A 17,035-nucleotide genomic window follows, 5' to 3' on the forward strand; every position below is an offset into this window, starting at 1 on the left:
ATGATTTTTTTAAACAACTTTCCTATAGAAATTTTTTTAAAAATATATTGTTTAACCGTTTAAAAAACATGTGCGTGAAAAACAATACCGCAAAGTTATTTAGAGGTACAAACATACATTTGTACCACTCCGCTTCTCTTCCCCCCACCCCCCAAAAAAAAACACTACGCGTACTCTGCAGCAAGTAGCAGCAGCAGCAGCTCCCTCACCCGAGGCGCCGCACGCAACAACCCAAAACCCCAGCGAGCGGCGGCGGCGGCGGAGGATCACCGGCGAGCGGCTGGGAGCGCGCGGGGATCGACGACGATGATGGACGCGAAGTGGCGGTGGCGGTCGCCCGCAGCTACGGCGGCGGCGGAGGAGGGGGAGGGGGAGGGGGAGGAGGGCGGCGCGGGATACGGCGGGGGCGCGGGAGGCCCGTCGAGGCGGCCTCCGCGGCGCGGGCTGCACCGCGCGTCGCCCTACGGGCTGGGGCTGGGCCCTCGCCGGTGGTTCCCCAAGGATCCCGTGGCTTCCAGGATCTTCCCCGCCTTGGCCCAGAACCACAACGCCGCCTCCTCCGGTAATCTTTGCCCCCCACCCCCACCCGCACCCGCATCTCTCTCTTGCTCCGCGTTGGTTTTGCTGATAGATTGGCCATGCCTATGGGAGGAAACCGAGGGTGGGGGTAGGGGATGTGCGTTTGTCTAGTTTGATCTTTGGCTCGCGTTCTGCTTTGCGCTAGTTAGGGTTTAAGACTGACGCGGTTGGTAGTGAATGTCACTTGTTCGATCACATCTTACTGCTGCATTAATCTAGGGTTTATTGCTATGTGCCACAGCACAAGTCTAGGATGCAGCTTATTCAGCGAGCTTGTCGATAACGAGATGTGATGGATCATTCAATGTGATTTGGGACGTTTTTGCTCTTTGTAATGAGCATAATCGCCGCTTGGGGAGCCGGATCCTTTATTACAAGGTTGGCATTGGGGTATTGAATCAAGCAGAGTAGTTTTTGAGAATCATTGCCAGTGGTTATTATTGTAAGCTCATATGCATTCAGTTTTTTCGTGTATATCAGCGAAGTGGTGTCTTTTTTTTATAATTATTTTTATATAGAAGAAGCTATTCCTGTCTGTTGTTCATCTGCATTGTGATCCAGTTCCTTTTTTTTTTCTTTTGCAAACAATGTCCATGTTTTGATGTGGATACCCTTTTGTGTGTCTGCAGACAATAATCAAATGGACCAGCGTGAGTCGCTGGAAGTAACCCATCAAGTAAGTGGCATTCTTTTTCCTGAATCTTAAATGTGTTAATTGCCTTCTGCCTCCTGTTGTAAATGTGTAGATGGACTACACATAGAGCTTGTTTCTCATATATTTAATAATTGTTATGTTGTCTGAGATAAAATTCTGCAATAGTGAGGAGAATTTGGATCATGCTAGATATTGCTGATTTACTAATTATCAGCGGTATTGGTACTTCAGTAGTATAGTAGAAAATGTGTAACATCAGTACATCACCCACCTGAAGTTTAAACTGCTTTTCAGTTAAGTCCATAGTAAAGGAACCCAATGTTGTTATTAAATGTATTTTCCTTTTCTCACCAGCCATTTGAGGGGAGTCCATTGCCCACTTCCCTTATCTCTTCAATGGTTTAATGAACTAGTCCTTTGAAGTCCACATAATGGGATTCGGATCAGGTGCAGTGATAGTAGTGACTGCAACTTTGGCAGTACTCAATCTCCAACCATCTAGCAAACAAGCGACGGTGCAGATTCATTCTTCAATTTATTCATCTTTTCTCCCACCATCAGACTCCAACAGTTGATTGAAAAATGATTTATTGGTCAAACTTATATATATATATATATACCTTTGTTTTCTAAGTTCCGTTGACAACCTATAATGAAGATCCAATTATACTGATTTTGGGAGCAAACAATGACCAACTTTTAGACTTTGAAAGCTTTTGTAACTAGATGGATACCCCACGCATTGCTGCGGGAGAACTGTGATAATATAGGAAATATGAATTCTAAAATTTTTTTTACCTACTATATGTTTTTTCATGTGTTTATATATTTTTTAACTTTATCAATTGTCCATAGGTTATAAATGGTTGGGTTATATGGTGTCTTTTTTGGAGGAAGAGATGCAATTTACACTCTTGAAAGACTAAAAATAATTCAGGTGATGTGAAAAGATGTAATTTACACCCTTGATATATCATCATAAGGCTAAAAATAATTAAGATGATATGACGTAATTTACATCCTTGATGTATCATACTAAGGCTTCATGAGAGAAGAGAGAATGACATCATTAAAATTTTAAGTTTAAAAAATTAAAATTTTAGTTTATAAGCAAAAGCGAAAAGATATGGCTGTTTTGAAAGCTTTTTTCAATTAACTTCAACAGAATTCAGATCCAAAGAAGAAATACACGCATGCTGCGATGGCAAACTCTAAACTAAAGCTAGTTGAATCTGGACCCTCATTGTTTGCTGGATGGCTGGTGATAGGGTACTGCCAAAGTTGCAGTCACTACTATCACTGCACCTGATCCGAATCCCATATAATGTTGTGGCTACGATGACAAAGATTCTCTCTTTTGACCTGTATGTATTTGTCAAGAACTGCCAAAAGCTTTTGTTCACATTATTGGAACTTCAGTATTGAAGGGCAATACGATATATGCTCTCTTAGTCTGTTAGCATGTTCATGACATGAATTAGTATCTGCTGGCAACTTTTGATATCTTTGTATTTGACTTAAAACTGCAGATGCAGAGTCATTCTATAGAACAGAACACCAATGCTACAACTCTGGATAATAAAACCAGCCTGCTCTTGGAAGATGATTGTAGAAATCAAAACGATGGCAGCGGTCTCGCTGAAATTGAGAATATAATCAAGCAGAAGCATTTTTCTAGGTATGTTTTTTTTTGCACCTCTAAAACTTTATTCTGATTTAATTCAAAATTTCTATGTTTGCTGAACTGCTTGGAGATCTTTTTCAAAGCATGAAGACAATTAATTATATTTTGTTTGACTTATTTATTGGCGGAAACACTGAAGTTTTTTTCTTCTGGTAATTGAAATTTGAAACTAGTTAAATGTGCACGTTGGTCTTATTACAGGGATGAAACAGAACGCCTTATAGAGATCATGCGCTCGAGGACTCCTGATCTATCTAATGAAGATCAGAGAATTCCAAGGTCTTCCACAAAAGGTTTTGAAGCCATTACATTTTCAGACAAGTGGTCCACGCCTGCAAAACAAATTGGTGTTCAATCACCTTGTGGGACTGATGTCTTTGGACCGTCAAATGTAAGACAATCATATCTGTGCAATTGCAACATTTTCATTATGTGCATCCTAGTTTCCTGAATTTATTCTGCAGTTGTGATTTACTCTTAATCGTGTAATTAGATACTGGTAAGAACGAGCATGAGCAAAATTTCTTCACAATTTTTAAGACATACCAATTTCTTTCCTCCCTTGGCCTGATCTGTAAACTTATGGTTGATTTAGTCACTTTCTTTTAATGGCATGTTAGGTGCTTGATGTTGCCTCGTCACCAATTGAACTTGCAAAAGCCTATATGGAAGCACAAACCTCAGCATCTGTACAAGAGTCTCAAAAGAGAAGATTCAGAGCTTTGAGTCATGGAGTTGAGATGGATAATTCATCCTCAAAATTTTTCCCTAAAGTAGCTACAGCTTCTGCATGTGAGCCAGGCTCAGTTGCCCAAATCTACCCGAATTATCTTACACCACAGAGTAATAAAGGAAGAATTCTGCCTCCAACTTCCTCTCGCACAACTTATACTGGTTCAGTCTTCTCAAGATCTAACAAGGTCTACAGTTCTATACAGCTTTCTTATGAATTTATGACTCTATTTGGTTTTTATGTGTGATATCTACATGTCCCATGAGTTGTGCTGTAACACTGCAACTAAAAAGAAACATTTAAATCTCATTCGAGGGCTATAAATTTACTGTTCATTTGTTGTCTGTTTACAGTACACAGGAACTCGTGATGCCTATAATAACTCATCTGGGAAGCCACAATTTTCAACCCCTTTGCCTGTTGGAAATAAGGTATTGTCAATCAAGTTAATGTTTCTTCACTATCACCATGATATATCAGCTTATTTCACAGTGTTTTATTTGAAGCACAACCTCACATATACTTCCTTTTGCCAATCATCCATCATTTTTGTTCTTGGCATGAAATTGTTTCAAACTTTCTATTGTAGCCATATGGAGTGGGGTGTTGATAGATGTACTAATTCCATTCCTCAAACCTAAGAAGGTTAAGTTCACACTGCAGAGTTAGGTTAAGATGAACTCATACCATTCCACTTAGACCGAACACACAAAACTGTTTAGTATCCTCTGTGGAATGAAGCCCAGATAAGCTGCATTTTGTGTTGAAACTGTTATGAGCACATTGATTGCTGCTATCAACTTATCTCCTAATATGGAATGTCGTGACACCATCCTTCCTTTCAAAGGTTGAATCATCAGTAGATTTTTATGATTTTATATGCCAGTAGTTCATGCAACTGCGGTTTGAACTGTAATTTCCTAGTTACAGTTGAGAATAAGATAAAAAATTGTTTGCTACATCTTAGAACTGTTGTGCTGATTACCTAATTTCTGAGGTGTACCTTTTTTTCCTTTTCTGTTGAAACTTGTAATTGGTATGATACACAGCTTCTCCTGTTCTCATCCCCCCTGTTCAAAATGTAGGCACTATTTGAGGATAAAATGGCGTTGACTGTTGGTGCTCTTGGTGTGCAATCATCAACTCATTCCAAAGGAGTATACGGAGTCACTGCCGGTGCTACTACTCCCTTTACAAAGGAAAGCTCTGCTGATAAGAAAAATACTGGATCCAACTTGCAAGGACCTCGTGGTAAAGGCATCACAGAAAGTGGTTCAACGCTTGGGTGTGTTCCAATGGTTGAAAATACCTCATATTCCAAACCTGCTTATTTATCTGTTCATCCCAAGTCATTCAAAACAGCTCACAAAATACTCCAACATCTCGAGAGAACTATTCCTTCTCCTGCAGCAAAGCCACTAGAGCTCAGGCAGACTTCAGCAAAGAGAATTATAACCTCTCTTGTCACCAGCATCCAGCAAAAAGAGCCTGATTCTATTTTTACTACTAGTCATGGAGAGAGCAGCATCACTGTGAGCGGTGGTGCTCGACAGAAGGTTTCAGACGCAACTAAGGTACATTGCTCTCTTTTTCCCCCAGTATAGTATGCTACATTTACTATTCTGTTAAATGCTTATTAAGTTTACAATAGGAAATTCGTAGCTATCTACTGCCAATGGTTATTGGCCACTGGATATATAATTTAAAACAAAGTCAATTGGTTATGTGAGCTAAGATTGAATCACTGCAAGTTTGGGTAGTGCGATGCCAAATAGTGCTCTCATAATCTCATTAGATACTATTTCCTGATTTCACATTTAAGTTTGTTTCTGATTAAACAGATTACTAGCAGATGCCTGAAGCATTAAATTGTGGATAGTTCTTTAATCTCATCTCTGTACTTTTGTTTAGGTTCTGGCACCTCCAAGTAGCTCCAATGCTGAGCAGTCTAGTTCAAAGATTCAGAATAGTGAGCCCAACTCAGAAATCACAGAAATGCCCTCTTCGCAACATACTCCAAAATCTGACTCGACATCCACACCAGCTGCCGAGGTCTTGGATAAAAGCACAGGCAATGGTTTCACATTCACATTTCCTGTTCCTAAAGCCTCAATCTCTCTTCCTGAGCCACCACCTACTCCCTCGTTGTCATTGCCACCAAGTATCCCACCAGCTGCTAGTACTGATATCCCCAAATTTACCTTTGGTTCATCAAGCACTATCGATAAACTTGTTTTCTCATTCGACTTGGCAAGCAGTTCCCGCAGTGCAGAAGAAGCAGCCCCAACTTTCAAATTTGCGTCTGATACAAAGCGTGAGCTGTCTTTTGATGTAGCTGGCAAAGATGCAGTCTGCTTTTAATATATGCATCTCAGCTCATTCTGAAACAGCTCGAGCTTCCTATTTGGTGTAGCGATCACAAGAACAGCGCCATTGGGAACATACTGTGTTTTACCTACAAATTGAAACATTGGTCGCAATTATTAGTATATTCTGAACTTCTTACCTGTCGCATTGACAGGTTCTTTTACCAGTGGTTTTTGCCCGTGCCTGTGTGTCTTTTGCCATCGCAGGTTTGATCTGTCTTAATCGTTTTCATCTCTGAAACTTTTTTGGTCCAGGATGTTGATGATATAATCTTTTGAAAAACCCTGCCTTTTTTCTGGCGTGTCACGACGTAAGCCAGCACGATCTGATTTGAATACCAAAAAGAATCAGGGAGGAGGATCTGTTGATAAAGGCAGCAGTACACTCTTGACCCATCAAATTAAAGTGACCCGGTTCTGCAGAAAGATTTGCATATTTGCATGCATCTCCATGGGGCCAAACAATTGCTTTGACTGATGCTGTCCATGGCACGGCACACGGTGTTGGTCGCCGGCGACGACCAGCGTCGGAGAGAAGGGTAGAGACCACGTCGCCGTCGTGCTGCTGGTGTGTTTGCGTTGCTTTGCTTGCGTCTGAGACGGCCTGAAGAAAGGGAAATCTTGTTCGTCCGTGCTATTATTGCTATCCGGGCACTGCAGGCTGGTATCATTGCAGCACAAAGGCTGTCATCTTTTTGCTAGATTATTCCTCGCGCAGGCTTTTCGAACGGCTAAATATTACGTGTTTTCTTAAAAAAATATATGTAAGTCGATCACATTACATTTCATTTCTAAAGTAGTTGTTAATAGTTAATTCTGTTATCTATATCATAAAATAGATAAAAGGTGAGATAATCTTTCAATGTTTCATCTTTTATCTGGTTAGCAGAGGGACTGATCATTGATGGTAAAGCCCCAACGACTGACTAATTGTTCGGTCTAGCTAGGTAGCGAAAGCTAGTAACTAACTGATAATACGATAAATTGGCATAAAGCCTGGTTGATTACTACGTGAACGGTAGAATAAATTAAGCTTATTAATATTGAAAGGTACTACTGAGCATAAGCTATAGAGCGTATTGGTGTATCAACAATATATTATCTCATGATCATAATTTTTCTTAAAATAACACGGTACACGCGCATCATATCCTCACTTTTATGAACGTATCCACGAGCTTTCTACCACCGTAAGCATCTTTAAAACTTAGACCAATTTATCTTGAAATTGATAAGTTGGTAAAGTTCCATATATGTATCGCTTACGACAAGTACATCACCCACTGAAATAATAGTTAAATGAAACTATGATCACTAGTATAGACTTTGGATGAACAAATTCTACACCCAAAAAAAAAAAAATCTTGCATAGGCATATATATATATATATTTTAAAAAAACTAACCAGATTAGCTAGAGCTATGCTATTGCATGAATTTCATAGGACTGCCACTCCCTCTTTTCGTTTTTGCTTATATGTCAAAATTTAAATTTTCATATTAAATTTGGAGTTGATTTTGGTTTTTTTCACCGAAGTTTATTTTTCAACATGAACTTTTAGGCCGCTAAGAATACATATTTAGAAGTTTTATTCACAAATTATTTTTTTTTATAAATATGCTGTTTGATTTTTTTCATTAAAATACCAAACAATCTCCCCCTGATTGTTCGGTCTAGCCTGCCATGGAATCAAATGAATTCCACTCAAAATCCTACTACAAAACTCATTCATTTCAAAAGGACACTTTATAGTCAAAGATGTACTATAATTCAAAGACCACCTCAATACACAGAAACACCACGTCGACTTGGTTTCACGAAAGTATGTACTACATGCGAATTAACACAGGAATAACAACAGCTAAACAATTGCATCCATCGATGCCATGTGATGATGCCAATATCTTTCACCATAACTTCAGCAGATCCTAGATCCTTGTCTCAGGTGGGGCCCCGGATTGACACAAAAGGTGTGAAATTTCTTTGCTGTGTGCATCCCATGCTGATTCCAACGTGACACTGTCTGTGGCCCTGTTTAATTCCTAAAATTTTTTTAAAAATATCATATTAAATCGTTGGACATTTAAATAAAGCATGAAATATATATATGAACATTAAAACTAATTACACAGTCATAAGAAAAATCGTGAGACGAATCTTTTAAGCCTAATTAGTACATGATTAACCACCGGTGCTACAGTAACCGACGTGTGCTAATGACAGATTAATTAGACTCAAAAGATCTGTCTTGTAGTTTTCACGCGAAATCTAAAATTTATTTTATAATTAGACTGCGTTAATACTTTAAATGTGTGACCGTATACATCGCATCTCTTCTAAAATTTTTTTCCCAACTAAACGATGCATGTGTCTCCGTCGTCTCTCTATCTCTGGGGCCCTCCGTTTGGAGAGAAAGCTTCGTGGTACTAGTCAGGCTACGGTGCAATGCATTGGTCGCCATCAGAGCAACCGGCCAGCTAGGGTTTTCAATTTGCGACTGCTTGCACCCGCTGATAGGCCAACACATGACGGGATGGCATGGCATGGCAGCTTTAGAAATTTCGTTTTAGCCCTCTAATAATCCTTTTTTTATTCCTGCTTATTTATTTTGCCTAAACAGATAATTAGCTAAAAATATAAGTACGGACTAGGCAAGTTTAAAATTTTAAAAGTGGGGGAGGGGGGCATGGGTAATTCATGGCTCGCTATAGCTCAATCGAATGAACTATGGTTTATTTTTGTCATCTCAAAAATAAAATTTAGCTCACTGTTTCCTCATAAATCAACGTGTTTTCACGTTCATCCCTAGCTAGTGGCGATTCATCTTTTTTTTACCCTTATGTGCCACGAGAGTAAAATTTGTATGGATACGAGAATGTTGGTTCGTGGGTTGATTCAATACATAGAGAGAGCAAACTTTGACGATGAGAGCAAAATTTCTATGGATATACACAGAGAGCAAATTTCAACGAAAAGCATAAGATGGTGGAAATGACTTTGACAATACACATAAGACGGGGGAAATGGTAATGTATGCAAATTAAACATGTATGCATATGCACAAGAAATAATTTAGTACAGTTGTAAAATGCTGCCTTTTCTTTTTAAAAAATGGTATCCATATACCCAGTGCTTCCTAATAACCTCATCCTTTAAATTGTTCTCTTTTATATATTTGTCTCCACTTAAAAGAATTAAGAGAACTGACATCCATTTATTTTTTTAAAAAAGAATTAAGAGAACGTCTAGAAATAGCATGCAAACCATGACACTCGGATGGTCCCATCATGCAAAGATATGCTGCCAATTGCAATGGCTCTTCTTGTGCTTGATTTGCTCACACCTGAAAGCAAGGGCACCACAGATGCTACAGCCAGCCTAGTTAAGAAGAAACATAACCGTGTATAATTACCCTAATTAAAGTTGCTTTTTTCTAACCAAAAAAAGGAGGGAGCAATGGTGATATGTCCTAGACAACATCCATTGCAAGGTGGCACTGACTCATCTGCCAACACGGAGTGAGAAAATGATGAACTGCTAGCTAACTCAGCATGTCCTTTGTGTGTTCATGCTTGTGTGCCCTGTCAACAACTTTAATAATAATATACATGTAATATTGTAGAGTCCTTGGCATGCATGATCTGCATCATCTTTCTGGTTGGAATTATGCAGAGACAAATGTATCATATCCCCTTGGTTAAGGAAGAACAACAATTGGCTTGTAACATAGAACTATTTTGAAATTAAAAAAAAATCTTGAGTGTTTTATTATGTTATCATAAGTTCATAACTTTAGTGCCATACAAGCTATATGTGAGAATATTTGGAGTTTTTTGTCTCATGGTTTGTCTTGTTGTGTTCTTTTGTGCTTGAATGAGAAAAAAAGGGGCAAAAAAACGTTTGCATGGAGTCTTTCTTGGTCAAGTATTCCCTTTGCAAAGCACTTGTTAATTAAAGGGGACTTTAGGGGAGTGATGACCACCCACTGACTAAAAGCAACACCTCACATTGGCACAACAACTTTAGCTAACCAGTAAGCATGCATATAGTACAAGTGCTAAGGAAGCACAAAGTTGAGGCTAGATCATACAGATTGAGCTTTCAGTGGAGTTCATGAACCAAAAGATGAAAAACCATAAGGGTTTCACTCCTTTGGCATAGATACGCTTACATGATAAATACTCTTTTCCCTAAAGTTTGAGCATTAATTGTGGGTACAATACAATTGCCTTATCATATTCCGTTATAAAATTAGATTCACACGTCTATTAAAAGGTCGCTACAACCTTATACGTAACGAGCTAATGAAGGCATGATGCATGGGCCCACTTGTAGTGCTAGTAAGAAGGTATCTATTCATCCGGTAACACAACTATCTAATTATGTGCGCATCTTATAGGATTCCTTCGACGCGCCAAAAAACACATTCTATTCATGAATGAATTATCTATGAAAAATAGAGTTTAAAGTACCACTTGAGCTCTCAAATGACAATCATAATAAATTTTAGTTCTGAAGTTCTTTAATTGGCTCCAATAAAATTCTTTTACAAATACATATAGGTGTCTGTATATACGTGCATCGGATGATCTTACACGAGGCATGTGATCAAACATGCATATGGCTCATTGTGATTTATGTGGATCCAAACTTTGTACACAAGTTATAAACTTCAACAATAATAACTTTGTCCGATTGATCTACTATACGACGTGATTGACTTTTTATTTGAACTTTGAACACCAATATTTATTCAATTACCTACTTAAGTAAAGCGAAAAGAGTTATATGTTGTTGTGCCTTCTATATTTAACTATTTACACAAATATTTATAGAGAAAAAAGTCAAACGGATTATAAATGTCAGCAGCCTCACATGTTAGAAAAACCACTTCACTGATATTTAGACCCTGATCTTAGTTTATGTATGTAATGTGGTTAGATATTTTAATAATAAAAAAATTAAAATAAATAAAATTTAGAGAAAAAAGATGTGCTGGTTGATGCATACTTACGTGCTCGTCTTACATTATGAGACAAAGAAAAAAAATTACATATTATATTTTGAAACATGTAGAGTACTTCTCACACAACATTCACAAATGAGCATTGAGTTGGAGTAATAAACACACCAAAATTCCAAAAACAATACTAAAATTAAAAAAAGACGAAGGAAAATAGACACCCGCCCAAAAAAACTTAATGGGGTGATGTTTGCAACAAGAAATAATTTGTAAAATTTTTTTTACATATGTGTTCTTAGCCATCTACAAGGCAAGCCTAAAAGATAAACTACATAAAAAACTAAAATCAACTCAATAAATTTTTTTAATTTTGACTTGCCAGCATAAACCAAACTTAAAACAAAAGATAAATAGCATATTTTAGACGTAAAAGTTAAAAAACAATTTTTTTTAGAACGGAAATAATAGCCAGAGAGGGAAGAGGAGCACATCCATAGCTGCTAGTACTACACCCTCCGTTCCAAAATAAACCAATTCCTGTGTTTTTGATTGAATTTTTGACTGTTCGTCTTATTTGAAATTTTTTTATGATTAATATGTTTATTGTTATTACATGATAAAACATTAATAGTACTTGCATGCGACTATTTTTTTATTTTTTTAATAAATTCTTCAAATAAGACGGATGATCAAACCGTCTGTAGGCAAAACTCAGAAATCTGTTTTTTGTGCGACGGAGCAGTTTGGAGAGGGGGCGATCCGCAAAACCGCCACAGAGCGAAAGCCCGGAACCGCCCCCGACCGCGACACGCGCACCGCACCGCACCTCACCTCCCCTCCCCCCTCCGCCGCGTTTCTTCTTTCAAAACCCCCCCCCAAAAAAAAAACTCCTCCTCCACCACCCTGCTGCGGTGGCGAGCAACACCGGAGCGCTGGCGGCGTGCTCCTCCTCCTCCTCCGTCCCAACCGAGCTCTCCATCCCCGTCCACCTCGCCGCCCCCCCTTCCCGCGTCCAACTTTTCCCCAATCCCCTCCTCGCTAAGCAAACCCCCCCTTACTTAACCACCGTCCCAGCCACAGCCTAACCCTCCCTCCCTTCCCTCCCCTTGCTCTCAGACTAGCTAGTGGACTGCTCACTGCATCTGCGTGTGCGTGCTTGCTTGCCACCGGGATTCTTGTTCGGTTGGCTGGCGGCGGGAGGGATCCGGTGCTTGCGGATTCTTGTTGGTAGGTCGGCGGCAGAGAAAGGCGGCCCGAGATTGCTGGGACGCGGTGGGGAAGCAGAGGAGTCCGCCGCCGCCGGTGCGAGGCCGTGGAGGAGCGGCCGTGGTCCGTCTATGGAACGGGCCGCCCCTGCGGCGACATGCCCAAGATTCCGGCGTCGCCTGCCCCTCTGAGGCTACCGCCGCTGCCGGTGGCCGCGACTGCCTGCTGCCTGGTTGTCGCTCTGGACCACCGGCGGATTGCGGCCGTGCTATGACGACGACGACGAGTCGGGGCGGGCGTGCTCGCTGGATGATGCGGGCGCTCTTCTTCTTCCTCCTCCTCCTGCTCCCCTTCCCCTCACATGGTACCCAAAAGCATCTAAATTTCTATCCAATTCGACTCATTTCTATTGCCAATTCTCCTGTCCTGATCAGTTATTGAGTTCTATATGCTTTCAACTGCTAATTTGCTATATACAAAAAAAAAAAAGAACTGTTCGCTTTGTTATCTGTAATTTGATTGTTGGTATTTGTTGTGACAAGGTCCTCGAGCCGTTCAAGCGTTTGCGGGGGGCTATGGGATAAACTACGGGAGAATAGCAAACAATATCCCTTCTCCGGATAAAGTAGTACAACTCCTGAGAGCTTCAAAGATAAGAAATGTCAAGATATATGACGCCGATCACAGTGTTCTTGATGCATTCAAAGGATCTGGGCTCAATCTGGTCATTGCAATACCCAATGAACTTGTGAAGGATTTTGCAGCAAATGAGAGCAGGTCGATCGACTGGCTGAATGAGAATGTTCAACCCTATCTTCCTCAGACACGCATAGTTGGGATCACTGTGGGAAATGAGGTGCTGGGAGGTCAAGATACAAGCTTGGCTGAGCCCCTCGTTCAAGCTGTGAAGAACGTGTATAATGGACTCAAGAAATTCCACTTGGAAGACAAAATTGAGCTATTCACACCACACTCAGAAGCTGTTTTTGCTACTTCCTATCCACCTTCTGCATGTGTTTTCAAGGAAGATGTCATGGTGTATATGAAGCCGTTGCTGGACTTCTTTCAACAAATTGGCTCACCGTTCTATGTCAACGCATATCCATTTTTGGCATACATAAGTGATCCACAACATATTGACATCAATTACGCTCTCTTTAAGCCCAATCCTGGAATTGTTGATCCGAATACTAGTCTTCATTATGACAACATGTTCGATGCTCAGATAGATGCAGCTTATGCCGCTCTGCAGGCTGCTGGGTATAATAACATGGAGGTCCGAGTAGCAGAGACTGGCTGGGCTTCTAGTGGGGATCAAACTGAAGCTGGAGCTTCAGTTGAGAATGCAAGGACTTACAATTTCAACCTCCGAAAGAGGCTCTTTCTGAGGAAGGGAACTCCTCTCAAGCCAAAGAGGCCAGTCAAAGCATACATCTTTGCATTGTTTAATGAGAATTCAAAGCCAGGACCTAGCTCCGAGAGGCACTATGGGCTGTTCAATGCTGATGGAAGAATTGCATATAATATTGGTTACGAGGGTCTACTACCTTCATCTGCACCGGTAAGGATAGGCTTTTACTCTTGCATTTTCTCTACACCTTCCCCTCATGAGGCATATTGCCGATCCATCATTGTTTTTGGATGTATTTTCTCATTAAATGGTTACTGTCTGATGTTAAAATTAGTAAGCATCAACTCAACTTCGAACTATTTCCAAATGTAGGAAACAGTCCTTTCATACAACGTAGAACTATTGAATACTGTGATTTTATTGCATGTTTTCAGGCAACATCATATCCTAACTATTCTGCTGGGCCTTCAATTATCAAGTGTTATTTTACAGGAAACATATGTTTGGGTTTAATCCTAATATTGATTTCTTAAATGCATACAAATTTATTAGAAACTAGAAAGTTGCACAAGGGATCATGTTGATCTAGAGTTTTAGATGGTAATTGAGCTTAACTAATCATGTTGATCTAGAGTTTTAGATGGTAATTGAGCTTAACTAATCCATGTGTGAACATCATTGTGGTCTGTATGCTTTCACTTCTTCCCTTAGATAATTGGTATTTATTCTTATTTTCGTTTTTCGCATGGAGTTTCCAATCCACAATAATGTTGATAATAATGGGAAACTGACATGTCTTGAGTTTTTCATTACTTAAATGCTAATTCATATCTCCAGTTGGGATTGGCCTATTAGCTCCTTTAATAGATCATTTGGGAATACATTATTTATAATCCAGTTTCTAGGTTAAATTATCAGTAAGAGTGCTGTATTAATAGTGACGGTGATTTTCCAAGTTGCCTGTCGCTGAAATTTTTAAAGACATCCGTGGTCTGACCTTCTCAGAGATCTTTGGTCTACTTTAGTAATTTATTCTGGCTTTATACACTTTATCCTTAAATAATAGTTGGCAATGGATTGCATTGAGATCACTTTGTTTTGGACAATTTGTAATAAAATTACCCCTGGTAGCAACATTGAAACTTCTAGTTTGGTGTTTCCAACTTATTCTGATGAATTCGAGTGCTATATATTTCTTGCTTATGTTTGGTTTCTGATACCAGAGCATTAAAAACTGCAAAAGGTAATCTGACTTGATGCAATTTCTATCTGCAGAAAATTCAAGCTGGGAGTTGGATTGTACACTATTCAGCTACAGTTATTTTATCTGTTTTCATTTTCTTAGCCTTAGTGACTTGATTACAGAATAGAACATCTGTACTAAAGATACAATTGAACTTAAATTTAGAACGATGTGATTGGGAATTTCACAATGAAAAATGAAATAATGGCCCCCCTTCGCACCAGTTCTTAGTTTCTCTTCATGTTGTGTACTTGTGCATTACTTGTGGAAATCTATTACTTGGGTGTTAGGAAAACCATCTAACTTCTTAACATTTTACCATATACTACATGTTTATGTCTCAGCAGTTAAAGTGCCGTACCAAGATAGTAACTGTGAAATACAATTCTATACCATATAAACCTCTCTAGATTTAATTCCTAGCGGTAAAGTTTAAGCTCCAGCTTGGCATGGTAGAGGGCTAGATGCAAAGTTAAATGCTGGGGATATGAACTGTCAGGATGACAGGATTAACATATCATTGTTTCTTCCTGGGTATAAGTAGTGTATGTTGGACATATCACACATTGCACTCAAGGCATCTGCTTCTGCAGCCGAAAGCTCTTCCTTCACTAGGCTGAAGTTCCGGAGAAATCAACGGGTTGGGTTTGGGCAGGTAGAGCAATTACTCACCCACCAACTCAAAAGCTGCGGGTAGAATTTCCTATCCATACCCGTGCCCGCGGGTAAAATTTGATACCCGTACCCATAACCGTCGGGTAACGAGTGAGTATCGGGTACCCCTTGGTTTGTCATTTTACATGTTAAAAGCATATCAAAATAACCATTCCAATAAATACAATAAACTAAACATATCGCTTATAATGCAATATTGTGTCACACATGAAAAGTTCAACAAATAAAATATATTGCTCATAATAAAATATTCTAACAAATACGGTAAACTAATTATAGCAATAAAAACAACACATAGAATATTATTTGATGCTTAGATTTAACCATTCAATATTGTATCGCACATCAAAAGTTCAACAGATAGATCACATCAAAGTTTTTAGCTAAAAGAGAGTATATCACAAATATTATTATATGAATAACATAACAAGTTTTTAGCCAAAATTCAATATATGAGTTACATTCGGGACCCAACGAGTTTACTGTAGGTAAGGAAAAGTACTCATGCCCATACCCGTGTCGATTCGAGTTGGGTACGAGTACTAACCACGGGTAAAAAGTCGTACCCGTATCCATCGGGTCGAGTACCCGGTAGGTACCTAGTACCCATACCCAGATATCCATCCCTAAATGCGTGCACACCTATTCAGGGTCCTCACCGTAACCCTTAAATGTAGTAGCTACAGAACACCTTCATATGAACGTGTGGATATGATCTTAATATTATGAATTTATCTACAGAAACTGCAGGGCTAGATGTTATCCATAATGTAAATTTCATTGTGTCTCCTATTGTTAAGCTGTGCGGATGGACGAGTGATTCTAATCCCTTGATGGGATCTGTGTAAAGCAAAATGCCGTTGCTAGTATCTGTACCTTTGAAAAAGCAAATTTATGACCAGTATGGTCATTTTCGATATACTGAATCATTCCTGAGTCCTATTGGGGTCTCCAGGTAAGCCTCTGTTGTCTTGCCAATCTTTTCCCAAGAACTTTTACCAGCTTAAGTCAGGTGAGTGGTCACTCCAATTCCATCCTGTCATTTTTGTTACAACCTTTCATCTTTGCATAAAGGAGTATATTTCAGGCAGGAGAAAAAAAAAGGGGCAAGAGTCGTACAGCTTTTAGGATATGCCAACTTTCCAGATAACATTTTTTCTCTCCCAGTGGAATCTCTGATGCCTTCTCTTGCTTGTTAAGTACTCTTATGTACGTGTTTACTTAGCAACTGAGCATTGGATCCCACTGCATTATCATGTGATCTTAGGTGAGGTTAATAGGTTGTTTTGCCCAATGATTCCTTTCTTTTGTGTACCAGCCCTTTTAACTCTGATAGCTACTCCATGTCTCCATATGCTTTGGACTTGTGCTAGCAATAATTTACGATTGGTATTTGGCCTGATGCAAGAATCAGAGAAAAGAAAACTGTGCAAAGGACGTCGGCAAGGTATCATCAAGTACCATTGGAATTAGGGTACCCCAGAAGGAACAGGTGGATGTGGTCTGACAGCCATGCCATTTGCTTCCGCTCATGTTTATAAGCTAAATTTTTAATTTTAATAATTTAGAGTAGATCTAAA

The 17,035-nt window shown here is 39.5% G+C and overlaps 2 protein-coding genes across 3 annotated transcripts; both read left to right on the plus strand.

Annotated features, from left to right (window-relative positions):
- Positions 1 to 149: 149 nt before the first annotated feature.
- LOC102714386 (flocculation protein FLO11) lies at positions 150 to 6,786 on the plus strand. 2 transcript variants are annotated; one of them, XM_006657055.3, is made up of 8 exons: positions 150 to 562; positions 1,209 to 1,255; positions 2,764 to 2,912; positions 3,120 to 3,309; positions 3,539 to 3,838; positions 4,005 to 4,082; positions 4,737 to 5,225; positions 5,563 to 6,786. In XM_006657055.3, the coding sequence occupies exons 1-8, from the start codon at positions 307 to 309 to the stop codon at positions 6,010 to 6,012; spliced, it is 1,959 nt and encodes a 652-aa protein (XP_006657118.3). In that variant the 5' UTR covers positions 150 to 306; the 3' UTR covers positions 6,013 to 6,786. The 2 variants fall into 2 exon arrangements, with proteins under 2 accessions (XP_006657118.3, XP_040381481.1); XM_040525547.1 differs by lacking the exon at positions 150 to 562 and adding an exon at positions 679 to 957.
- A 5,075-nt stretch (positions 6,787 to 11,861) lies between these two features.
- On the plus strand, positions 11,862 to 15,010 carry LOC102715671 (glucan endo-1,3-beta-glucosidase 14). Its single transcript, XM_006656161.3, has 3 exons — positions 11,862 to 12,550; positions 12,729 to 13,747; positions 14,813 to 15,010. Exons 1-3 carry the CDS (start codon positions 12,457 to 12,459, stop codon positions 14,894 to 14,896), a joined length of 1,197 nt encoding a protein of 398 aa, XP_006656224.2. The 5' UTR covers positions 11,862 to 12,456; the 3' UTR covers positions 14,897 to 15,010.
- The last annotated feature ends 2,025 nt before the right edge of the window (positions 15,011 to 17,035 follow it).

The sequence above is a fragment of the Oryza brachyantha genome, chromosome 6 (genome assembly GCF_000231095.2).
Source record: "Oryza brachyantha chromosome 6, ObraRS2, whole genome shotgun sequence".
In the NCBI taxonomy this organism is placed as follows: domain Eukaryota; kingdom Viridiplantae; phylum Streptophyta; class Magnoliopsida; order Poales; family Poaceae; genus Oryza; species Oryza brachyantha.

Coding starts and splice junctions, on each gene's coding strand:
- LOC102714386 (XM_006657055.3), top strand. CDS start 307: ATGATGGACGCGAAGTGGCGGTGGCGGTCGCCCGCAGCTACGGCGGCG. Junction 3,310..3,538: donor ATGTCTTTGGACCGTCAAAT/GTAAGACAATCA, acceptor ATGGCATGTTAG/GTGCTTGATGTTGCCTCGTC. Junction 4,083..4,736: donor CTTTGCCTGTTGGAAATAAG/GTATTGTCAATC, acceptor TTCAAAATGTAG/GCACTATTTGAGGATAAAAT.
- LOC102715671 (XM_006656161.3), top strand. CDS start 12,457: ATGACGACGACGACGAGTCGGGGCGGGCGTGCTCGCTGGATGATGCGG. Junction 12,551..12,728: donor GCTCCCCTTCCCCTCACATG/GTACCCAAAAGC, acceptor TGTTGTGACAAG/GTCCTCGAGCCGTTCAAGCG. Junction 13,748..14,812: donor TACTACCTTCATCTGCACCG/GTAAGGATAGGC, acceptor TTCTATCTGCAG/AAAATTCAAGCTGGGAGTTG.